Source organism: Ochotona curzoniae, unplaced genomic scaffold (assembly GCF_017591425.1).
Source record: "Ochotona curzoniae isolate NIBS_2020 unplaced genomic scaffold, NIBS_Ocur_1.0 contig_3819, whole genome shotgun sequence".
Lineage (NCBI taxonomy): Eukaryota > Metazoa > Chordata > Mammalia > Lagomorpha > Ochotonidae > Ochotona > Ochotona curzoniae.
The window spans coordinates 19,225,995-19,252,576 of record NW_024466004.1 but is presented as its reverse complement, the minus strand read 5'-3'; the positions used below and the strand labels follow the sequence as shown (position 1 = coordinate 19,252,576).

Genomic DNA, 26,582 nt, shown 5'->3' with positions numbered 1-26,582 from the left:
CAGGTTGAGTTCTGGGCTCCTGGCTTCATTTTGTCTCACTTCTAGCTTTTACGAGTATTTGGGGAATGAACCAGAAGGATGGGCAAGGTCTCTGTGTCTGTCTCTCATTTCCTTTTTTCTTTCTCTGCCTTACAGATATAAATAAATAAATATATAAATAAATTAAAGAAATAATGTGAAGCAGCATGGAGGATGGTGGAGACGCTGCAAGATTTGTGTCCAGTAGCTGGTATGCATGTCACCCTACTGTCTCCAGCTGTAAGTTCAGTCTCATGCATGCACATCAGAGACTTTCCAGAGGTCTGACTCTCCTGTGTTCTAAAGAAGCCTTTCCTGACTTGTCATGGGTTCCTCCTTTGCCTTCTTTGTACCCTAGCCCCAAGTTAGCATCTGTTCTGTAAAGAAACATTTCTGAATACCTTTGGAGAGCACTAGTTACTCTGTGGCCCTTTTAGAGATTTCTGGTGCACATGAGCACAGTAGAAGTATATAAAAACATTTGAGAGGTTCTATGCAAGGAAGACCTGCATAACTGAACTTAGGATTTCTCAGTCTTTTTCTCAATCCCACTACCACCCTCAGTAACACTTTCAGCATTTCACAGGTCACTGGTGTCATCTAAGAGAGTATCTAGAAAAGGCTCTTCAACATCTAAAAACATGACAGTATTTTCTTGCCATGGTGAAAGGGGTTGAAGGATTTAAAATACTTACCAAAATGATCTACTTAATATCCTGAGAATTAAGATTTTTGCTTACATTTGGCTTCTTGGTACAGTTGTTTAGCTTTTGCCCTATCATTCTCCTAATTGAAACATCATCTGTATTTGGAAATAACTGTTTTGTTACACCTGTAAAAAACAATAAAAATATTGTCTGAAGGGTTTGCATCGTAGTATATGAATCCAGGTAAAGCATCAAGCATCTTACATTAAAATTTCATATGCATTTTACAAAAGTAGCCCAAGTTTCCACAATGTTTAATAGGTGGATCTATAAGCAGACTTTTCGCATTCAAGCAAGAGATACCAGAAAGTCTGTATTACAAACTGAGAGTGGGGCCAATGCTATTGTGGTGGGTAAAGCCACTGTCCGTGGTGCTGGCGTCCCATGTGGGTGCCAGTTCATGTCTGGCTGCTCTCCATTTGGAGAGTGGCCCATTGGATCCAAGACCTTTCCTTCTCTTTCTCCGTAATACCAACTTTCAAACAAATAAAGCAATCTTTAAAAAAACTGAGAACATACATATTTGCCTTTCTGCAGCACCAATTAACTTTAACACAATCACTTGCTGTGAACTCTAAATCTTGCTCCAAAGTGGTAGGCATTTATTTTCATCCATTCTTAACTTCAGTTGAAATAGCCAGATTGTGACTGATACTTTCCTAACTATAAAATAATACATGTAGAATTTGGGTTCAGAGAATGCCTAAATCTGTTGAATACATATAAAAGAACTTAATTGGATAATCTAGATTATATTTAAAGAGATTCATTAATGCAAAAATCACAAATTTGGATATTCAGCTGACCTCTATCTTTCTAGGATAAATAATGATGGCTAATATCAAAAGAAGAAAGATAAAAAAGATAGAAACACTGAAATTTCATTTTTAAAACTTTTAAAAATTTACTTTCTAAAGTTATTAATTAACTCAACTTTTTAGTTTTAAAATTTAGTTTGATTTTAACCATCTTAATATAAAATTTCCCTATAAATTTTTCTACTTTTTTTTAGATTTATTTTAGTTTTATTGCAAAGTCAGATATACAGAGAGGAGGAGAGACAGAGAGGAAGATCTTCTATCCAATGATTCATTCCCCAAGTGTCTGTAAAGGTTGATGCTGCGCCTATCTGAAGCCAGGAGCCAGGAACCACTTCCAGGTCTCCCAAATGGGCGCAGGGTCCTTGACTGCTTCCCCAGGTCACAAGCAGGGAGCTGGATGGGAAGTAGGACCACTGGGATTAGAAACAGCACCCATATGGGATCCCAGGCACATTCAAGGCGAGGACTTTAGGGTTTAAGCCACCGTGCCGGGCCCAATTTTCCCATATTTAATGAGTGTTTTAGACTATCTTAAGGTTTTTCCATGACAAAAACATAAGTTTGGGGCTGGTGTAATAGCACAGTATGTTAAGGCGCTACTTGTAGCACTGGCAATCCATGGTTGCTGGTTTAAGGTCCTGTCTGCTCTACTTTTGATCCAGCTCTCTGGTAATGTGCCTGGGAAAGCAGTATAGGATGGCTCAATTGCTTAGGCCCCTGCACCCATGTGGGAGACTAGGAAGAAGCTTATAATTCCTGGCTTCAAACTGGCCAAACTCCAACTCCAGCTGTTGAGGTCATTTAGAGAGTGAATCAATAGATGAAAGAGTTCTCCGTTTCCCTGTTTCTCTAACTCTGCTTTTCAAATTAAAACGAAAAAAGCACAATAAATAAAAAATAACTCTGACAAGAAAGGTCATGTAAGAATGACATGACCTGAAAAAAAACTTAGCAGCCTGCTGGCTGCTGGTGGGTGCTAGCCCAGGATCATCTCCATGCTAGCAGCCCTGATTCCAGCCAGTATGTACACATGGTGACCTGTCCCTGGGCCTGCTTGAGCTCCAAAGGCTGCTCCCTTCATGGTGAATACACTGAAGGGGGAAGTCTGGGGAACTGGGTGGGCCCAAGGCCATGCCCACTGCCATCATTGCTTGGTGGATGGGATTGGGGAGGGGGCGACCTTGGGGTCTGGTGGCGAGCTCTGAGGTTTTGGTTCTCTGAATTGCTGCTTAGGCAGTTCCGTTGAGCCCACTGTGCTTCTGGGATGTGATTCAATCCTAAAGATTCCCAATGACAGAGTAACTTTGAAGAAAGCGAGGGTAATGAGACCTGGTAGGTTGGAGGAGAGGGACCAGATGATCTTTATGGATAAGACTGATATACCAAACTCCTTTAAATCCTGTGTAGAAGTTGTAATCACGGAACAAAGCTGACCACTGAACACCAGTCCATGCAAAAGCTAAGGCTCGGGGCTTGTCTAGCAGGATCATATCCTATCACTTGACATGATAATGGATCAGGAGACGGGTCACATTACACAGGGCATAACATTAAGTAGCACACGAGAGAACCATATCCGGGGGTAGAATCTGTGGAGGATGTGTGTGCCAAACCCTGTGGAAATACTAGCCCCACTGGTTAGCTCAAGAGTTGGGGTGATGATGGACTAAACTAGGTATGACCAAGGAGCCTGCCATCACTCACTGGTAAAGGAAGGGAAATAGTGGGCTCCTTCCTCTTGGGTTACCACTCCCACTGGAGAACATGAAAACCAGGACGGGGCAGGGGTGGCTAGACAGAAGAGCACCCAACAGCATGTATGCAGGCTGGATAGTGGAGCTGGTTGGGTTGAACTAGGCTTCAATGCCCATTGACATGTATGAGAGCTGAATGGGATGTGTGACAGACTGGACTAGTTTGCTGCACATAATGGCAAGCATGGTAACCAGGACAGGAGGCGGGCCTTTTGGGGGTTATCTTGGGTCGCTCCAACTAGGCTGCAGCTCCCAGTGGTTTATGTGAGGGCCGAGTGTGTGCTCGGCAGAATCAGGCTGGACTGCAACAACCATTGGTTCGAGTGGAAGTCAGGGCTGCAAACAGAACCGATCCAGCAATTACAATCACCAGCTGATTGTGGCGATGGACTGTACCAAGCCCTGTACTTGCAAGTACACACAAGAATCTGGTCTGAGTTCACCTCAAACAAAGTTTCTTTAGGGATTCCCTCAATCAAACTGCCAGACTCAGATCCCTAACTATGAAAAGACAGAGGATAGAACTAATCAATCAACTACCCCAGCCATATGTTGGCAGTAAAAAAACAGAGCAAAGTGAGACTCTAAGATGGACTATGTCAACCAGTGGATTCTGCAGTGATTTCTTCATGCTTGGATTGGTGATATTGGCAGCAATGCATAACTGTTGAACTATCAAAACCACTTGAGCAAGACCCTCGGAGAATGCCCCACATCGGGGACCTGGGAGGGGTGGGAGACTGGCTGGGGTTTCTTCCTTTATCTCCCCCTTTACTCCAGATATAGAAAAAAAATGTGTGGAAATAATAGTCTTACCCACTTTCCTATAGCCCTTGATCCTTTGTGCCCAGATTAACTATGTAAAGATAGCCAAAGATAAAATTAAAAAATGGAAAAAAAAATGGCATGACCTTGAATGATAACATCAAATTAATGTGACAATATCGTATCAAATTCATGTGACAATATCATGCAACCATATCATCACCTATGATTTCTTGAACTTCATTTTGATTCATAGCTGGTTTTACAGCTTTGTCCCTTGAAGTAGAGGATTTTGCCCCTGTTAGGCTATGCGTGGCCATATATTCATTTGTGTAAAGTACTTGCATTAAATCATTAATAAACTTCTGAGGCTTGCTCTTATTACATCGGGCAATCTGCCATTTTTCAATCTTGAACTAAAAGACAAAAAATAATTGGGATTAGAAAAATAAAAGTAATATCTGGAGAAATATATTACTAATTGATAATCAGAAAACAGAATCAACCTTCTTTAACATGATACACTTTTAATATACATTTTACATTCCAGGGATTAGAGGTGAATTTTATTTTTGATGTAATTCTCAGTATTTTGAGGTATGTATTCTAAAACATATACAAATTTTTGGCAGGTGTTTTAAGAATTAGTCTAATCCTCAACATTTCATAACCAAGTGTGATAAACACAACAGAGGCCCCCTAAAGATGCCCACCTATGGTTGTGCTATATCCGACAGCAAAAGACAAAATTATGTACATGGGATTGAAGTTCACTGCCTTTAGATAGAAGAAGAGACTGGTTTATCTAGGTGCAGTCTAATCATACAACTCCTCAAAAGTAAAAGATGGAGGCAGAAAAAGGAGATAGAAAACAAAGGAAACCTGACTGGCTACTGCTGGCCCTGACCATTGTGGAAGTGGACTCCAAACCAAGAAATGTGGCCACTTTTACAGTGGGAATAACCTTCAGATTGCCAATAGCAAGAAAATGGGGGACTCAGTTCTACAGCTACAAGAAACTGAATTCTGCACAACTCAAATTTGTATGAGATTCCAGAAAGAAAAGCACCTGTTGATGCCCTGATATTATCGTAGTGACAGCTGTCCAGACTTCTGACCTACAGAACCCAGAGATAATAAATTTATGTTATTTGAAATCAGTAAGTGACAATCTGCTACATAGCAACAAGAAATGTACACAGAAAGATTCAACTATTCTGAATGTTAGAATGCTAGTCTTTATTGCTTTTGAAGACATATATTCTCAGGCTGATAATTCCAACAAAGCTCTCGTCTTCTCAGCACCTGTGTTTTGATGAACAAAAATTAGGAAAACTAGAAAAAGAATTGTGTCCGGCCAGCATTCAGAGGCTGAAGTTTACCTTCTCTTTTTTTTTAAAAACAAATTTACCAAAATACAAGTATTTTGTAACATAGGAAATATAAATATAAACTAAGTTGAGCCAGAATTTGAAAAATCAAAGCAACCAATGAACAAAATTCAGAAGCAAAAAATGCAGGTCCAGACTTGCAGAACATTCCAGACATTCAAGGAAGAAAAGCACTCTTCCATTTTCAAGATTCTCACAAAGTGCCATAAACTGGAAATATATTTAAATTTCTTTTTCTGAGTTTAGAATTAAATGGATGACACAGCTGGATCAGGACATGAAATAAAAAGGAGATTAAAAAGTTTTATAAAAAGATACATGAATATTTTAATGAGATATTTTTGTAAGCTAACTATGAAAACAGAAGAAATCAGTAACAAACAGGATATGCAAAGAGGATGCAAGGGTGGTTAACATTCCAAAATTAATCAACTAAATAATTCACATGGAAGACAAACTAAAAAAAAAAAAGGGTTAAAAAGTGTTTAATAAATCCAGCGTCTAATCTTAAAAAGGAAGCTGTTAGCAGAATAATAGAAAATATCAATTTTGTTTCTATAATTAAGATAAGCTACAATGACTCTGTAATGACAAGTTCTGCTTACATATAACACTGAAAGCGTTTTCTTAGAGTAAACCTGGACAAGGATTCCTCCTCTCACTTTGCCTCTCTATTTCTTATTCTTATTTTCCGTTTTACAGTTTTGCAGGTACAGGGCTTTTTCCCTTTTTCTCCTTGTCCTCCCTCCCTTTTGTCCCTTGTGTGTTGCAATAATATAGTCCTTCTGCTGTAGTCTCGAGTCCAGCATTCTGCTCTTTATAAGCAGTTGTACAGAGTGTAGTATTTTGCTATCTTGGTATATATAGCAGATTTATTGGGGGCCTACTTTTATTCAGGAGATGCATACTGTTGATCTTCTTTGTTTCCTGGTACTCTGGTCTCCATTACATCCTTCATTTGTGAGATTACAAGTGTATACTTGTTTACCTTTATATCTTTTCATTTTGTATTATGGATGAAAGTTGTCTTATATCAGAGTGAACATACAATGTTTGTCCTTTTGGGATTGCCTTTTTCCTTTTGCATAATGGTCTCCAGTTGGGACCACTTTTTGTAAATGGTAGACCTCTATGAGGGAAATTACAAACCACTGGAAAAGAAATAGATGAAGACTTGAAAAGACGGAGAAAAGCCCATGTTCCTGGATAACAGAATCTACATCATCAAAATGTCCACATCTAGAAAGTAATATATAGATTCAATGCGATCCCAATCAAAATCCCAAGAACATTCTTTACAGAGCTAGAAAAAATGATCTAAAAATTCCTCTGGAAGGCTAAGAAACTTCACATAGCCAAAACTATCTTGAAGAAAAATCCCTAGCTGGAGGAATCACAGTTCCAGATCTTTGAACATATTATATGGCAGTAATAATCAAAATAGCCTGGTATTGGTACAGAAACACACAAAAAGATCCATGGAACAACCTAGAAACCACAGAAGGGAGTCCACACATGTACAGCCAACTAATCTTCAACAACAGAACAGAGAACAAGTCAGGAAAAAGTGGTGGTCTCTTCAACAAATGTTGGGACAACTGGATAGCAGTCTGCAGAAGAAAGAAATAAGACTTTCACCTTTTACTGTATTCAAAGATCAAATCTAAATGGATAAAAGACCTAAATCTACACCCAGAAATCATCAAACTATTAGAAGAAGACATTGGAAGCAATCTACAAGGTAGAGGTGTAAGCAAAGACTTCCAAGAAAAGTCATCAAAAGGACAGGCAGTCAAAGAAAATAAAATGGGACTATACCAAACTAAAAAGCTTCTGTACAGCAATGGAGATAATCAAGTAAGTGAAGAAGCAACTAACAGAGTGGAAGAAAATCTCTGCACACTACACAACAGAGGGGATTAAATCTAGGATCTACAAAGAGCTCCAGAAACATAATGACAAAACAGACAAACCAATTAAGAAGTGAGCGAAGGAAATGAGCAGGCATTTTTCAAAAACACAAATTTAAATGGATAATACACATAAAAAGAATGCTCAAGCTCAGTAGCAATTAGGGAAATACAAATAAAAAACCACTTTGAGGTTCCACTTAATCCCAGTGAAAATGGTCTATATACAGAAATCTACTAGTAACAATTGCTGGTGAGGATATAGTGAAAAAGGTACTTTAGTCCACTGCTGGTGAGATTGTAGACTGGTGCAGCGACTACAGAAATCAGTATGGAGAATATTCAGGCAACTGCAAATTTATCTACCATGTTACCCAGCAACCCTACTCTTGGGAATATATCCAAAAGAAGTGGTACATACATATGAGAAGATAACTTACATTCTTATATTCATTTCAGTACAACCAACAATAGCAAAGACATGGAAACAACCTAGATGCCCATTGAAAGAGGACTAGATAAAGAAACTATGGTACATGCACTCTTTAGAATGCTACTCAGTCATTAAAATGAATGATATATACTTTCATAATCTTTAATGTATTAGTTTCCTGTCAGCAGTTTAAGACCCTTATAATTTAATAATTTAAACTTTTGCTTTTGTTTTCCAAATGAGGCATTTGTCTCAGAAATATTAGTTTTTCTTATAAAACAAAAATAATTTAATGCAATAAGAATATTATTGGTGTTAAACTAAAGTTGACTGTAGGACAATGGTCATTTTCTATTCCTTTAACACTGTTTTGTTTTTATATTTCAGAGGCTGATAAATGTTCCAACCAACCTGTTTCTCATCCATGTGCTGTTCTTCGTCAGCCTTCAGGGAAGCAGGTGAACTAGAATTCGAGTTAGAATTACTGCACGTTGACGCAAACGAATCTGGTGAGGAGTTGTTTGTTGCTCTCCAGAGAGTGGCCGCAGTGGTAGACATGGCTCCTCCACCCTTCAGCAGGGTCTCTGCCATCCCAACCAGTTCCTCAAACTGGGTGACTGCCTGTGGTAACACTACAGTGGCAAGAAAAAGTAACACTTCAGAAACACTGTTAGGATAGGTACATATTTATTGTAGACATGTTGCATAGATCCACTGGGAACAAACTGTTAACATGTGCTGCATTTGGAAAACAAACAATGAGAAGAGTGTGTGGGAGCATTTTTGCCTTTTATTAAACAATTTGATACTTGCTTAACAATAAATCAATTTAAAAACATTTGTTGTTGTATTTAAACTTATAAGCACTACTTTGAAACTAAAAATATGTTCTTAAAAGTTTACTCTAACTGCCATGAACCCTGTCTGAAGGGGCTGGATCTCTTGTTTGGAGACATTACTGATTCTATTATTAGCCACCTTCCAGAAGCTCACATTAGGCCAGTTTAAGTGCCAAGATAAAATTAGCCATTTCCCACAGATTGTATCAGTTTTCTGCAACTGCCGTGTCGTAGTTTGCCAGGGAGTGAAATTCTATCAAATTATAAAAATGTACTGCCACAATCCAAACCTTTGTTGTCAGGAATTAAAGATGTGTTTTGGTAAGCAACTGAATGTTCTCTTTGTCTCCTTTTTTTTTTTTTTAAATGGAAACTTACACAAAGTTTTTATGCCTCCATGTATTATGGTCTTCTCTGTTATATCTAGTTTGTTTCCTAAGGACAAATAACATGTTGTTGGAGTTGAAATAACCTTGGACTCATCTAATTAAATTCCTCACTTAATGACTAAAGGCAGTACCTGCTGAAGAAGGAAAAAGACTCTATAACTTTTTTTTTTTTTTTACTTCTCCCAAAGTACATTATTGATATACAAACTTTATGGCAAGTTGAAACTAGTACATCTGGAACCATATTAAAGAGAAAACTACTAAATAATAAAAATTCATGTTCTTTTTCAGTAAATATTTACTAACTTCCTGCTATTTGTGTTATTGAGCATTTAATACCAAAATATTTTCCTAGTATCTACTCTTATCTGATACTGTTTTGAAGTCTTTAGTAATACTCCCTCAAACCCCCTTTGCAACTTTCAGAAATAGGTGTTATCATTACTCCCAATTTATAGATGAGGTCAATTAGGCAAAAAGGCTACATAACTAGTTCAGAGACATCTAGTTGGTGAAAGCAAAAACTAAGATTCAAATTCTGGTTTCCAAAACCAGGTTACACAGGATTGGAACAGCTGACTTTGACCATACCAGGTGCTTGGAAAAGAGGTGGGAGCAAAGTAAGACATGGTTGATGTCCTTTTGAAGTCTGAGACATAAATAAATGGACAGGGAAGGGGGGCTGGATGTACATAACCATACTTTGTAATAAGAACTTTGATGTGCTCCAACAGAGGCTTGGCCTTCAGCCCAACTCAAGGGAGGCAACATCTTGGGAGACAAGGGTTTGGCCTAGTGGTGAAGCTGCCCATTGAACTGTCCTATCCCATCTTGGAGTTTCTGAGTTTAAATCCAAGATCCTCTCCCTACTCCAGCTTATTGATAAATTGTATCCTGGGAGGCAGTGGTGATGGCTGAAGTAATTGTGTCCCCAGTGCCCACCAAGGGAAACTGGCTCTTGGCTTCCGCCTGGCCTAGGCTCAACTATTACAGGCAGCTGGGGAGGAACCAGCCGCTGGGTGCTGTTTCTCCTTGGGATTTCTCTAAGTTATGGGAGTGTTTTGTTATTCCTGGTGAGCAGTAAGTGCCTGGGATCACATCTCTTAGCTTATGCTTAGGAGATGATTCAGCTCGGGGCTAGTCAAATCCTATAGCCTTATGGTGGAAGATGGCCATAGCCAGAAATCCAGGACAACCAACTAACTATATGATCCAGAGGGCAAGTTAATCACATGAGAAATCAATCCATTATACCTACATAAAGAAGCCTCAATAAAAATGTGGATAATGGAGCCCTGGATAGCTTTCTGAATGGATGACACCCAAGTGCTGTTGTCAGGCATAGATGTTTGGGTGGGTAACTAAGGGATCCTGAGGACAACATCAGTCCCCTTACATTTCAGTGTCGGTTTTGTGCTCTTTTGTTCCGAGCCCAATTTGTTCCTCTGCTTTTTTTTTCAGACTCAGGGACTTCCTGGCTTACAACTGCATAGTATGACAATATAGTTCTCTTTCAGCTCCTCCTGCAAACACATAGAAACACAATCACCCAATTCTCACTTGCAAAGATACTTTTCTCCTTTTCCCACATCCTGCATAGTGTAATAGGATCGCTACTCAGTAAATAATGTTCTTATATTATGGTGTGATGTGAATATTATTCCTTTCATTTAAAATATTACTTCTTTTTCGCAGTTAATAACTCTCATGTTTTTCTTGGTTTATTACTTTTCCGATTGTTTCTTTCACTAATGTGTCTCTGAAACTTACCGCCCAGGGTGTAAACATTTTTTTTTTCAGTGTGTTTGTGTACATCATATGACCTAACAGTTGCACACATCTTTTGGTGCAGGCTCTCCTGGAGCGCTCCAGGACCAGACCACCTGTGAGCTTTCCATATGCTGTCATTCTCGAACTTTCTTTAACTACCATTCCTGTGTGGCCCCATGCCTGTGTTTCTCCTCAAACAGATCACTTCTTTTCTGAACACCATTTCTTTTTCTTTCTCGGTTTACTCTCTCGTCTCAAAGCAGTGTACCCTACATGAGCTTCTGAAAAAAAAAAAACCTAATTTTGAAATTTTGTGTGATGATATTAGCATTTTGCACTTGCCCTTGGTTGACAATTTCAGCAAGTTTAAAGCTCTAGCCTTAAATCATCTTAAAACAGACACTTAAAGGCATTGCTTATGTATTCAGAAACTTCCAGTATTGCTAATCAAAGTCCAGTGCTATTCTGATGCCCAATCTTTATTAGCATGTGATAAGCTTTTTCTTTCTTTGTATTGAGCTTTTGTTTGTATTTCTTTTCTGATTTTATGAAACTTTTATTAATATTTGTTTTGTTCATTCATCTTGCTAGGTTCTTAGGACAGTGTCTCATAAACACTAGTGATTTTTTTTTTTACTGATTACATTTCATTTTGTTACACAGTTTTATAGTTTCTGGGATTCCTCTAACCCCTCCCCATCCCCTCTCCCCATGGTGGATTCCTCCACCTTGCTGCAATATTACAGTTCAAATCCAGTCAAGATTCTTTCACTGTAGGCATATACCAAGCATAGAGTTCAGCATCTTATTGTCCAGATACACTGAAAGGTTTCCTGGGGAGACCATCCCTTGTCTGAAGGCAGAGCTGGCAGAATATCATCCCAATCAATTTAAAGCCACAATATAACATGAATAACAATTTACAATATTATGGAGTTAATTGACATGGTATTGAGTAACCAATATGTTAAAAAAAATGCAGGTTCTTAACCACATCCTGTGACTACTTCATTGACATTTCAATTTTAGTTTATATACAACCAACTTCTATACACCTTAAAATGACTAAAGGGTACTATTCAGCTGTCTCATGTCTATTTTCATTTTAGCATTTAGCAGTTTATAGTGTTGAAGCATAATTTTTACTGAACTTGGAACATTTCAGGGTAGTCAAAACTGGCTTATAACTCTAACAAGTCATATGTCAACAGTTGAGGTGCAGAACAATTTTAGGAGGGGTGTGCAGAGAAATCTTCAATGCCTTAGTGGGGAGTAACTTATCTTTGTGTCCTACCTAGTAAGGTAAATGTAGGTCCATGCTGACTGTTTCCTGTCTAGTTCTAAGCTTTCCTTGTTGTTCTATATTAGGGATTTCTAAAGTATTTGTTGTATGAACAAATTATGAGTGAACACTGGCAGCAATCAGCAGTTACTGACTTGTCTGGTTGCCCAAAGTGCAGCAAATGGCTAATTTCATTAGTTGATTCATAGGGCTACCTTCAAATGTGTGTCTATGGGCCAGGGAGAAGCACAGGCAGAAGTATTAAATGCATCACAGATTATATAGAGTGGCAGGTGTCAAAGAACAGACCGAGCAGGGGAGGGAGCTAAGAAAAAAACATGGAGAGGAGTGAGCTTGAAGTTTTAGATGGAGTGAGGAGATCAGCTGAAAGATTATTTCTGAAGACCCAAATTAAGGGAAGGTTAAAGCCATGTGGAGATCTAGAGGAAGAACTAGGCCAAACACAAATACACTGAAACAGCAAATACAAAGACACTGGCAGCATGCTATAGTAGGTCTCTGCCTCTGTCTGCAGGGCCAGAATGCCGTATGGGCATTGGTTCGGGTCCTGGCTACTTTGCTTGCATTTCAATTCCCTGTTAATGTACATGGGAATGTGGCAAAAGATGGCCCATGTCCTTGGGCCTCTGCACCTATCTATGAGACCTTGAAGAGACTTCAGGCTCCTGGTTTTGGATCAGCTCAGCTCTGGCTGTTATGGGTGTGAACCAGCAGATGGAAGAGCTCTCTGTCTCTTCCTCTCTCTGTAAATCTTTAAAATAAAAATAAATCTTTCAAAAAAGGAGGAGACAGGTAGCTAGATCATGTAAAGATTCACAGATCATATAAGCAATTTTATTTTGAATTAAAAGGCAGATGGAGAGAAAGAGAGAGGATGAGAGAGAATCTCTCCCATTCACTAGTTAATTGCTCAAATACTCATAACAGCTGTGGCTTGGCCACACTGGAGCCAGGATCCAAGACCAAAATTCAGATTTCCCACATGAAGGGCAGCAGCCTCAACTACATGAGCCATTAGCAGGCAACTGAATGGGATTGAATCCAGGCACTTTGAAACAGGATGTGAGCATTTTACCAAGTGAGTCAAACACCTACCTCAAGACTTTAGTTTTTATCCTGAGTAAGACAGGAATCCACTGGAGTATCTTAAGCAGGGAAATGACATGAACTGACTTATGTTGAATAGTATATAATTCTTACTGCTGAATTAAGAATGGACTGGTCAGGAACAAGAGAAGAATTTGTTGTGGCAGTTAGGAAGCCACCATAATGATCCAAGGGAGATTAACAGTGTTTGGACCAAATGGCAGCAATGTAGGGAATAAAAGGAATGAAATTCCAGCAACATTTTGAAGGCAAAGCAGGTAGCATTTGTGATGGGTTGAATGTGAGATGAAAAAGAAATGAAGAAAGAGTAGATAGAAAATGGCTTTTGGCTTAAGAAACTGGAACAATGAAGTTAGCATTAACCAAGATGAGGAACAAACAGGCTGTGGGAGATCCGGCCTGTGGTTTAACACAGGACACCTAACAGTCATGTGGAACATGCAGTTGGACAGTAAGCTGGAGAGGTGCAAACAGGAGACAGAAATCTAAGACTTACAGTTTAGAAATGGATTAAAAAATTTATTTGGTGCCAGTGCTGTGATGCAGCAGGTAAAGTCACCTATGCCACAAGCATGGGCACTGGTTTATGTTCCAGCTACTCTACTTCTGATCTGAGTCCCTGTTGGTGGCCTGGGAAAGCAGTGGAAGATGGTGCCAATGTGTGAGCTCCTGCTACCCGTAAGGGAGACCAGGATTGAAGCTACTGTCTTCAGCAGGCTTAGGTGGAAGATCTACCTTCCCACCACCTCTCTGTAAAACTATGATTTCTAAAATAAATTAACAAATCTTTTAAAAATTTTTTTTATTATTATTATCATTTTATCATACAGTTCCATAGGCTCCTGGCATTTCCCTTATCTCAGCCCAATTCCCACACCCCAACCTAGTTCCTCCATATCATTACTAAAGTATATTTCTTCATACATAGTCATATGTCTATCATTGCGGGCATGGACAATGGCAGAGAGTCCAGCATCCTACTGTCAAGATATAGTAAACAGTTTCATTGTAAGTCCTTCTTTGATTTGGAAGTAGAAATGCATACTACATTGTATCCTCACATCTAGATACGTTAGTCTCCATTTCACAGCTACTGTACATCCAACAAATCTTTTAAAAAAAATTTATTTGTAAGTCAGACACAGAGTCTATGGCTATGTCACCCTGAACGTGTCTGATCTCATCTGAAAGTCACACACATACATGCACAGGACACACAGAGAAATTCCATCCATTGGTTCACTTCTCAAATGCCTACAATAACTAGAAGTGGGAGTCGACAGCAAGAGACCAAGAATTCACTCTTGTTCTCACACCTGGGTGACAGACCCAAGTACTGGAATGAGCATCTGCTGTCTCTCAGGGTGTGCACTGATAGAAAGCTGGAATTGGAAGTGGAGCTGGAACTTAAACCAGGCATTCAGGCATCCTAAGTGGCATAACTGCCCAATTACCAAAAGCCTGCTTCCCGGTGATGACTTTTTATGATGCGATAGATCATCTAGAGAGTGAACACAGGTAGAAAGAAAGAAAGCCCAGGGATCGAGCCAAGAGCACCATCAATTACTTATAGGATAGGATGATGAACCAACCAAACTTCAGACCTCCAGCAATGTAGGAGAAAAGCTGGTAAGGGTGATATCTTGGAAAGTAAGTAAGGAAACTGTTTTCAAGGAAGGAATTTCCAAGATGTTATCAAAATGTTACCCAAGGGCATTTAATATGTCAACTGATAAATGAACACTGAGATTCAAAATTTGGAGTGTTACAAGTTGCACTGTTTTTCTCCCCATAGAAAGTTACAGAGTCCTAATCAATGGTACTTCAGAATATGATCTTATTTCCACTTTTTAAAACAGATATAATAAAACTGAAATCTGAAATGAGGTCTTTAGGATAAGCCCTAATATTATATTGTTGGTGTTCTCCTAAAAAGGTATTTAGGCAGAAAGACAAATACCCAGGGAGACCACCATGGGAAAGTTAGAGTTATGTTGCATCAAGGTCAATGAAAAACGAAAAACTAGAAAGAGCTCTGAACCAGAACTTCCCAAGCATGGTGAGGGAGAGGCTGGCCCTGCTGACACCTTGACTTTGGAATCCTAGCCTCCAGAACTGCAAAGATGCTAACTTTCTTGTACTTCAGCCACAAGCTTGTATTTGGCTCTCACTACAGCTCTGGCAGACCAAGGCACGAAGGCAGCTGATGATTATGAGAATGGAAATTACAATGGGATTCAAGGTCCTGACTGGAGTGGGATCCAGAGAGAAAAAGGGGAGAGGAGCAGGGATGGATAGAGGGTATATGGTCAAGTCTTTTAGGAAGTTTTTATATGTTAAAAAGGAGAGAAATATGCCAAATACAGAGAAGCAAATGGCCTGAAATAAGTCTTTGTTAATGGAAACTTTAGTTTTGTTAAAGTTCTTCTCTTGAGAACTTCTCATGAGAAGGAGAACTTGATGTTGCTGGCGAGTGGGACAATACTGACAGAGCAATGTCTTTGATTAGGTGAAAGGATATGAGATCTGGTGTATTGGTAAAGAGGCTGTCTTTGGCTATCCATTGCATGGGGCACTTGTGAATAGCAGAAGCACAGGAGCAGAGAGAAGATTGTCTTGTCACTACCTGCACTTTCTCAGTGATTATTTTCACATGAAATTGAATTTAATACAGTTCTCTTCATTTATGATTTCTGCATCAATATTCATAATGACAACTGGTCTATAATTTTCTTTTTGGAAATTCTGGGGTCAAGTTTCATGTCAATAAAACCCGGGGAAATAACAACAGCATTACCATTACTGAGTCTTCTTCTGTGTCAAGCACTAGATAAAACAACTTTAATGATCTTACCTAATTCTCAAAGGGAAATGACATAGCATCCTCACTGTATAGAAGAGGACATTGGAACTAGGATGAGAGTACAGTGAGGTGAACCAAAGGTGCAAAGAAAGCAAGCAGAGCTGAGGTCCAAACCAATTCTATTACTCCAAAATCAATGTGTCTAATCAGAAATGTACACTAATTTTATAAATTCTTGTTTCTAAGTTTTGCAATGGGTGTATAGAAATGAAACAACCTATTTTGTGAAAAATCACAAAATAATTTCACTAAGAGAAAACATACATAAAGTAAATAAATAAATGAGCAATGATAAATGAAACAAACACATTTCTTTCCACTTCTATTTGGCTATTTCTACTTAAAACCATGAAGACTTAAAAGTGACCTGTTACTATCAATGTAACAAATCCCTATGTTGTATGTCTTATCTCTTTTGACTTTAAAAATATCACAAACTGCCCTCTATTTTCATAGCCTTAGCATTAATGCAAACACATTAACATGGAAGACCATAATAATTTCTTGTCATGCTCCCTTACTTTCTTACTGGTATCACCTATACCTAGTTTGTCCATGACAGCCAGAAGGACCTATGTTTAAAACGTTCTGTATTTAAATGCTCCCCAACAAATGATATAACTGCCTGATGTTCAGCTAGATAAAATAGGGTGTGATTCCTAGCTTCACATGGGAAGCATAATTTTTGAAAGGTAAACACTTAAACACAATAGAAGATCTTATAAAAAGCCTTTAACCCAAATGGTTTGCAGTTTGCTTAAGCAAATCTTCCTCCCTTAAATGAGTATGCTTTCAACAGAACTAATTATTTTCCCAAATGGCTCTGTGTAACACAAAGTCTATAATGTATAGTATGTGGAAGCATTAGTTCTATTGGTTCCATCATGGATCACATTATCCCTTTTTCTAGAGTTTTCCTCAGCAGAGAGGTATGTGATACATGCATTACTAGTTCTTTAACATATTTGCTATCTACAGGTCTTTTCTCTCTAGGGCTCAGCATTGTCTGTTTCCTACATTAAATGCTCAATAAATATCAGTTAAACATTATTTAATGAATAAAATACTTAGTATTTTATAGAAAAATGTTACCTTCTTAAATAACAAACTAGACAGTTCAACAGGAATGCTTCCATATTTCAATTATTTAATTGTTTCTCTAAGGAACTGATTTTCATTTTCATTACTAAAAGCTAATTTGCAATATTTTAATAGATTTCACTAACCATGTTTTTTTTTTCCTAAGAAAACAAGATGTCAATTTTGGGGGCCATCACAATGGTTCAATTGGCTAATCTTCTGCCTTTAAGCACCATCATCTCGTAAGGGTGCTGATTTGTATCCCAACTGCTTTACTTCCCTTGCATCTTGTGGCATGGGAAAGCAATGGAGGATGGCTCAAAGCCTTGAGACCCTGTGCTGGAATAAGCTCCTTGTTCCCAGCTTCAGATGAGCACAGCTCCAGCCAATGTGGCCATCTGGGGAGTGAACCAGTGGATGGACAATTTCTCTTTGTCTCTCCTCACTATAAAATGTCTTTCCAATAAAAATAAGTCAATCTTTTAAAAAAAATCGATTTTCTCAAAGCTTACCTTGTAACATAACCAAAGACTGTCGTAGTCGGCCATTTTCTTTCCTGGTATTGATTAATTTTTCTTTCAGACTTTTTATTTTGGCACACAACTCCTCCTTCGACAGTTCTTCCAAAGGTGTCTCATCCTCACTGGAGCTCTCCCCAGGCAAAAAGGCATTTCCCGAGTATGGGTCTCTCTATAAATTCAAGGGAGGCACAAAAGAAGCTTTATAGCACCTTCAATGTTTATCCCATGTCCTGTTGCTAAAGGGATTTGATCGGACCTGAACATTCCTGCTCTCATGGGCACCAAGGCCTTTTAATGTTGCCCAGCTTTTAATTCCACCATCTAGAGAGAAGAACAAATTTCACACACAAGGGTCCTTTGCAGGGTAGACTTCAGGATTCTGAGCTGCAGATTCAACTCAGTAAGAACACAAAGTAGAAAGTATTAACAAAATGGAGTTGACAAGATTTCCCACTTGGAAAGTTGAATCTGACTTTCCAAGAAAGATAAATAACAAATCTTAAAACAAGGAAATATGTTTAAAAGATTTATTTATTTTTATTGGAAAAGCAGATATACAGAGAGGAGGAGAGACAGAGAGGAAGATCTTCCATCTGGTGATTTGCTCCCCAAGCCACAATGGCCACAACAGCTGGAGCTGAGCCAATCCAAAGCCAAGAGTCAGGAGCCAGGAGCCTCCTCTGATGCAGGGTCTCCCATGTGGGTGCACAGTTCCAAGGCTTCAGTCTGTCCTTGACTGCTTTCAAAGGCTGCAGACAGCAAGCTGGATGGGAAGCAGGGCCGCCAGTACTAGGACCTGTGTCCATATGGGGTTCCAGTATGTCCAAGGTGAGGACTTAGCCTCTAAGCTACCATGCCAGGAACAAAAAACCAAAATCTTGTAATAACATCTGATGGTGTGGTGTGGGGAGAATGGTACCCTACTTCATTGTTGGCGCAAGCACAGGAAGTCAGTATATAGAGTTCTCAGACACCTGAGAATTCATCTACCACATGACCCAGCTATCCCATTCCTGGGAATACATACAAATGAAATGAAATATGCATACAAGCAAGCTACATGCAGCCTTACTATTTGTAGCAGCACAATCCACAGTATTGAAGAAATGGCAACAACACAGTTATCTGCGAACAAATAATTTGATAAAGAAACTGTGGAACATCTACTCTATTAAATACTACACAGCCATAAAAAAGAATGAAATCCTACCAGCTGCCACAAAATGATCACAAGTGGAGACCATTATGCTTAGTAAAATAATCAAGTCCTGTGGGGCTCAAAGAGACGAACAGGTCACAAATTCAACAAGATGGCAATTAACAGAGTCACTGGGTTACACGAGGTGAGCAAGATGGCGGCCAAGGACAGAGCCCTGGGTGTGAACCAGGGCGGGGAGTCAAGTTATTTAAAAGAAAGACTGATTGGTCAGGGCATTTTGCTCACCTGCCCCTGGCCTATGGGAGGTGGCTTTCACAATCATGCTGATGACAATTGACTCCTAGTTCCCCCTCCAGGAATTCCTGAGGCTGTTCACTACTCTATATAAAAATTAGTACTTCCCAAATAAATTGGAACTGCTTAGATGGAATTCCTGTCCATCTGTTTGTCTCTTGCACGCCAGAGAGGCTGGATGGTGGGCAGCAGGCTCACCCCCTCCAGCAATGAGGTATTAGAGGAATTTGGGTGGGAGACACCACATAGTCCCAAAGGACAAATATCATATGTTCTCTCTGATATATGACAGTCTTCATTCAAAGTATAAAATAGATATATAGGTAGTAAAGTATATACACATATTCCTATAGATCAACTAAATAATGGAGCATAGCACACAGGAAGTAAAGATACATTGCAACATGCATCTCTGCTCCCAAATAAAGAGGCATCCCAACAAAACAGTTAAATATACCCTGGCAATATGATATTAAATGCTTTACCTCTGCCTATATCTAAAATGCATGAAACACTTAAATAGCAAGAAATTAAAGTTGTAACTGTTGATTATACTACTGTGATAATATGGGGGGAAATGGTGGGAGCGGAAAATAGGGAGAAAAAGGAAAGGGAGGGAGGAACCCTTATAGCTAAAGACTATAAGGAAAAAAAATAATAATAAAGTTAAAATTTATTAGCAAAAATATATAAATCTGCAAGTAAACCAAGAAAACTAAATCACCAACTTGAGAAAAAACGAGCAAAGACATAAATAACCATTTTAAAGAAAAAAATGTAAGACTAAAAACAAACAGATTTTCAGCCTCATTAACAATCAGGATAAACAAGATGAAGATCACAGTAAGACATCATTTTTGGTAAAAATTAAGGAACCTGAAAAAATTCAGCATGGAGTAGATATGAATCAACAGAATTTATTTTATGTGTAAGAATATAAACTGGTATATAAACAGTCTTAGAAAACACTGTTCTCTTAAGTTGTATTTATTCATTTTCATTTTATTTGAAAAGCAGGGAGCTATGCACACAGAGGGAAGGAGGGAAGATCGGAGGAGGAGGAAAAAGAGAGGGAGAGAAAGAATTGCCCATTTGTAGGTTTACTTCCCAAATGCCTGCAACAGTTAGGGCCTGGATAGGTCAAAGCTAGGAGCCCAGAACCCAACCCAGGCCTCCTATGTGGGTGGTGAGGACCCTATACTGGAACATCCCTTCTGCTTCAAAGAATATGCATTAATAGGAAGTTAGATGGGAAGCAGAGTAGATAGGACTCTACTAAGCACTGTGATCCCAATACAGGCACTGCAAGTGGCAACTTAACCACTGTGCCAAATGCCCACCTTCGGAAAACATTTTACCATTCTCGTGTAAAGCCTCAGATGCACCTATCCTTTGATCTTGTAATTGCTTCTTATGTCTATATCTGAGAGAGATTTTTATATGTATGTAGAAAATAAGTTCAAGACTCAACAGAGGTATGATTGTCTATGATGGGAAAAATATGAAAACCACACAAATACACAATGGGTTTTTGAATGCTGGGGTATACAATGGAATATCACGTAGCATTACAGCAGAGAAAGTACAGCCACAAATAACTAGTCTTAGTAAAATGCTGAATGAAAATGTAAGTTCCCAAAGCAAACATTTAATATGGTATGCTTTTTTATAAAGCTTAAATACAAATCAAATTAATGATATTTTATTTATACATATATTATACATAATATATAAAAAATCTATATTGACATATAAATGCATAAATAAAATATGGCTATATATCTATTTCAAAAATTTAAAAAGTAAATAAATTTTACCCCAAATTGAACGTGATTACCTTTGGAGTGAGGCAGCAGGGATGAGTTGGGGAAGGAGTCTCTAGTTACTCCTATATAGGTACAAGATATTAGCAGTGTTTCAGGTATTTGTATTGGCAGACGCCTTACTAGAGTTCATTATTTCTCTAAAAAACAAAATGTGAGGTTAGGTCTATGGTGCAGTGGATCAATCTGTTGTTGCCTGCAATGCCAGCCTCCCATATTGGAGTACCAGTTTTAGTTTGGGCTGTTCTGCTTCTGACCTAGTTCTTAAACAAGTGCCTGGGAAGACAGCAGAAGACTGTCCAAGTACTAGGGTCCCTGCCATCTATGGGGGGATGTGGATAGAGTTCCACATACCTGCCTCTGGCCTGGCCCAGCTCTGGTTTTTGGAGCCATTTGGAAAATGAACCGGTGGATGGAAGATTGATTTCTCTCTCTCCCCCCCTTACTCCCTCTCTTCCTCCTTTCTTGTCTTTCAAACAAACAAACAAAATCTTTAAAAATGTAAATGAATCTGAGGAGTTTTTTTTTTAATACTGAAAGATGCTCACTGATGCTATAGTTCTAAGAAAAGTAACTGGAAAGTGTCAAAATTTATGGTGAAGGTCTTGGCAGGAAATTTTAGCAGTTCCTATCAGAAAGAAGAGAAAGCAGACAAAAGCAAATGCATTTGTGAGAATCAGTGGATAGAAATAAAGTTGAAAGAAAAGTTCTGCAAAGTTCAACCAGCAAAAGAGATTAATTTCTACATTGGATGTTTGTGGAATAGGGATTCCATTGGAATAGACCAGAATTTTTTTTTTTAATTAAGAGAACTGAATTGAGTGGTGGAAATCTGTAGGTATTTCCAGGTTGGTGTTCTCTTCTTCTACAGTATGAGGCTTTTAGATGACATAGCTGTCATTTCCCAGAATCCCATGCATCTCATTGTGGCTATGTAACAGAAGATATGAGCAGAAATCATATGTACAACTACGGTTCAAACATTTACAGAAATGACATGTCTTCTGCCTGTATTCTTTTTGTTTCCAGAAAGAGGAAGACATGCCATGATAATAAGAACAGTTATCTTAGATTCAGAGTCATAGGCAATGCATTGATAAAGACAGATAAATAAAATAAAAAAGATACACCAGGCCTGGCACAATGGTCAAGTGAGTAAATCTTAGCCTTGCAACTGTCAGGATCCCATATGGGTGTCAGTTTGTGCCCTAGCTGCTCCACTTCCCATCCAGCTCCCTGCTTGTGGCCTGGGAAACAGTTAAGGATGGCCCAAAGACTTTGGAACCTGCACCTGCATGGGAGACCTGGAAGAAGCTCCTGGCTTCAGATCAGCTTATCTCTGGCCATTGTGGCCACTTGTGGAGTGAACTAGTGTATGGAAGATCTTTCTCTCTCTCTCCTTTGCTTTGTAGACCTTCCTTTCTAATAAAAATAAATAAATCTTAAAAAAAAACCTATGGAAATGTAATGTTTGCTTAAAGAATTAAATAATAGATGATAATAATATTAAATAAAGCACTGCTTATATTTAAAACCCCACACAAATATATTTACATTAAGGACATAATAATAATACTAAAAAAAAAAACAGTGGTAAGAGCATGATTATCATCCTAAGCATAGGGAGGCATGTTAATAGAAATTCAGATCTTTAAAAGGAAGAAATTAATAAAAATAGGAGAGGGACTTTGATCAAATTATTTATAAGAATGGGTCATCAAGTGGGATCTAAAAAGAAAAGTAAACTCTACGAGCTACTGAGAAAGGTTAAGCCTCCGAGTGTTGTGGCAGCATCCCATATGGGCACTGGTTTGGGTCCCAGCTGCTCCACTTCACTCCAACTCCCTGCTGATGGAGCTGGGAAAGCTATGGAAGACAGTCTAAGTTCTTTTTTTTTTTTTCAAGATTTATTTATTTTTATCACAAAGTCAGATATACAGAGAAGAGGAGGAGAGACAGAGAGGAAGATGTTCTGTCTGATGATTCACTCCCCAACTGAGTTCAACGGCCGGTGCTGTGCCGATCCGAAGCCAGGAGCCAGGAACTTTTGACAGCCTAAGTTTTTAAGCTGCTGTACTCATAAGGGAGACAAAAAATAAGATCCAGGTTCATAGCTTCAGACCAGTCCAGCTCTGACAACTGTGGTCACTTGAGGAATGAACCATTGGATGGAAGATTTTTCTGTCTCTCCTTCATTCTCTGTAAATCTGCCTTTCCAATGAAAATAAACATTTTTTAAAAAAGAAAAACAAATTAGATCTTAAAGGAATGGTATTCCAATTTCTCTAGTATTGGGGGTAAGAAAATATTCTGACAATTTACCTGTCTATAAGAAAATCAAGGAAAAGTGATTGGTAGCATATTTAGCCATTGTTTGATAAATTTTTGAGCATGTTTCTAAGCGAAATGCTCATCATTAAAAAAGCATGCAATTTTACTCCCTGACTGAATGAAGAATTAAAAGAATAAAATAATAAAAGGAAAAGTAGGTGATAAAATTGAACAAAGATATCAGAAAAACCAACCTGTCCTTTATCCATGTCGCTATTTGCATTTTCAGAGTCCATTGTCTCTGTCCTTTTCCTCTTTCCTTTTCTAAAAACTTGAGTATCAGTAATGTCATCTGTCTGCAAGATCTTCTGCATTTTCTCCACTAGTTTCCAAAGATATTCTGAAATTATAGAAGGAAAAAATGCTCATGTAGTTGATGCTATTTTGGATGCAGCCCAAAAGTTAATGTTATTAACAATAAAACAACAAAAAAGGATGCAGAATATATTTAAGCAGCATGCTTCATAATGGTACTAGCCACTCAGGTAAACTGCTTTCACTAAATGCTTCTCATCTTCTTTTCCCCTACTGACCATGTTAGTATATAGATATTCACTTGATTCAACAGTCTTTTCAATTTCACATTCATGAAGTGCATATCCACAGTGTAACATGTAGTCAGTTGTCACTTACCAAGTCAAGTAGTACAAAAGAATTTTTCCATCTTCCTAAGCTTTGTCTTGATAGACAGTTATGAAGAATCTAGAAAACAAAGCAGAAACACTATAAATTTATGTCAACATTACCAGAAAAATAAACAAATTACAGATTTTTAAGAAAAAATTGTTAATAATAGCAGCTATCTTCTTGTTCAAAGAACAAAATACTACAGGAAAATCAATGAGGATTGATTAGAAGTGTTTTTTTTCCTCTGAAAACTGTGAAGCCTTCATATGAAACATTTTCCTTGATAAAAACAAAACAATTGTATCATAAGGAACAGAAAGAGTTATCTTGATGGCAATAGAAAGATTAGAAAAACTACAAATAATAATTTTTCAAAATCAGATAAAGTATGTGATAGACATTAGACTGTTGAAATGATGAAACTTAACTTTTGTTATAAATGGTACAGCACATGAAATTTTTGCTTCATTATTTATATATATTTGTATTAGTTTGTTTTGTGAAAAATACTTATTTATAAGTAATAAAGTTAATCATAGAAAACTCTGAGCTTAGTAATCCTTAGGTGTAGCCTGGGCCTGGCACTGTAGCTTAGTGGCTAAAGTCCTTGCCTTGTGCCTGCAGGCATCATGTATGGGAGCTGGTTCTAATGCCGGCTGCTCCACTTCCCATCCAGCTCCCTACTCGTGGCTTGGGAAAGCAGTCGAGGACTGCCCCAAAGCATTGGGTCCCTGCACCCGTGTGGGAGAGCTGGAAGAAGCTCCTGGCTCCTGGCTTTGAATTGGTTTAGCTCTGGCAGTTGCGGCCACTTGGGGAGTGAACCAGCAGACAGAAATTTTTTCTGTCTCTCCTCCTCTCTGTATATCTGACTGTCCAATAAAAACAAGTAAGTCCTTAAAAAACGTTTTTATAAAAGAAACATGTGGACTATTAAGCAGAAGGTAACATATATTCCTTATTAAATCATACTACGTAAACATTTCAGAGACCATTACATTTGGATTGGTTTTGTGGCAATGCTGGTTAAGTTGCTGCGTGTGCGGCAGCATCCTATGTGGGTACTACTTTGGATCCTGGCTGCTCCACTTTAATCCAGCTGAGTGTTTAAATAATGATAACTTCTTTTTATGTTTCAGTGTTGTACAGCTCACATGCCATTTTAGGTTTTAGGCACGTTTGCCACAGCAACTCTAAACCAAAGAATACTAGAGTGTTCTGTAATACTACAGATTAAAAAAAAAAAAACTTTCCTCCTAGTAGATCTTACTGGCCTATTTGCTAGAGCACAGTCAATAAACATTTTCAATAAATACTAGATAGTAAATATTTTAGCGACTGCAAGCCCAGAATCCAAGTACTGGATGTTATATGGTATTTATGCAGCAAGAGAAAAAACAGATTTTCACAATTTTTAAAAATATTTACATAGCTGAATACATAATTGAAATCAACTTTTGAAAAGATGTATTTATTTATATTTGAAAGGCAGAGTTACAGCGAGAGAAGGCAGAGGCAAAGAGAGACAGAGAGAGAGGAGCGGGAAGAAGGGAGAATTTTCCATTCTCTGGTTCACTGGCTCACAAAATACATTTTTGTTATCATCAGTAGCAACACATCTTAGTAGATGCTACAACAGGTTTTACTGCATTGATGTCTTTTTGACTCCATTTCTACCCCTCCCGTGCCTCTGTCTTTTAATTACATAAATAAGTAAACAAAAAGATCTCTAGGGAGTACAAACCCTCCCTGTCTCTGCCACGTGCAGACATACGGAGGAGCCTCTGTATAAGCCAGGAAGAAAGCCCTCACCAGAAGCCACAGCCTTCTGGACTGCGATTTGGACTTCCTAGTCCACAGTACTGTCCAAAATGATTTTTCTTTTTCTTTTGGTGATTCAACCAACCCACTTCATAGCATTTGTTAGGGCTGTTTCAGCTTACTAATATGCTTCTTATTGCAAAAATGAAGTGTCAAGTTTTGCTGAGAATTTGAGCACATACAGCCGTAAGGAGAGCAAAATAATTAAGAAAATGATTAAGAATTTTAGAGATGGTATTGAAAATAACGTCCAAGAACAAATTAAGAGGACAAGTCTCAGATGTATTTCACGTGGCCAGCCAAAACAAAAACAAACTTTTGAGACTGAAAACAAAACAAAACCAGTTACTATTAATCTTAAGAAGGCAAATACCGTACATGAAGGCAAAGTTAACAAAACTGGTGCATCTTTCATAATATCCAAAAGGAACTTGTACATTTCTCAAGGGACCTTTCTCTAGAATCTCTACAAAAAAGAGCTGATTCCCTCAATAATAAAAATAAACCTGCTAATGTTGATGAAGCTACAAGATTAATGACTCAGTTGTAATGCAGTGGTGATGTAATGAAATAATAAAAAAAAACCCAATAAATTAGATGTTTTATGTAATTTTCTTTAAAAAGATTCTCTTTTAATTTATTCATCTCAAAGTTGAAAGTAATACATACAGAACATATGAAATAAAATTGCCAAAATCTTTCTTATAAACGTTTTGATGCTTTCCGTGGTTACAGAGGAGGGCAGAGTAGGCGTCAGACCTGAGGCGTACTGGGAGCTCAGGCCAGATCTGAAGCGGTGGTGTAGAACTGGCAGGTCACAAGGGCAGCGGAGCCCTGGCAGACCAAGGGCTCTGGCTGG

General features: G+C 38.3%; 1 protein-coding gene and 1 pseudogene across 1 annotated transcript in view; one reads left to right on the top strand and one right to left on the bottom strand.

Annotated features, from left to right (window-relative positions):
• The window catches only part of BEND6 (BEN domain containing 6), a 32,445-nt gene extending 8,836 nt beyond the window's left edge, over positions 1 to 23,609 (bottom strand). Inside the window, exons 1-5 of the mRNA XM_040983033.1 lie at positions 23,473 to 23,609; positions 17,663 to 17,840; positions 8,211 to 8,431; positions 4,289 to 4,481; positions 714 to 850 (exon numbers count right to left, since the gene is read on the bottom strand). Of these exons, the coding sequence (XP_040838967.1) occupies positions 723 to 850; positions 4,289 to 4,481; positions 8,211 to 8,431; positions 17,663 to 17,840; positions 23,473 to 23,592 (840 nt within the window). The 5' untranslated portion in view covers positions 23,593 to 23,609 and the 3' untranslated portion in view covers positions 714 to 722. The remainder of the gene's footprint in view (positions 1 to 713; positions 851 to 4,288; positions 4,482 to 8,210; positions 8,432 to 17,662; positions 17,841 to 23,472) is intronic.
• A 2,345-nt stretch (positions 23,610 to 25,954) lies between these two features.
• LOC121158443 lies at positions 25,955 to 26,273 on the top strand (annotated as a pseudogene).
• Positions 26,274 to 26,582: the final 309 nt, after the last annotated feature.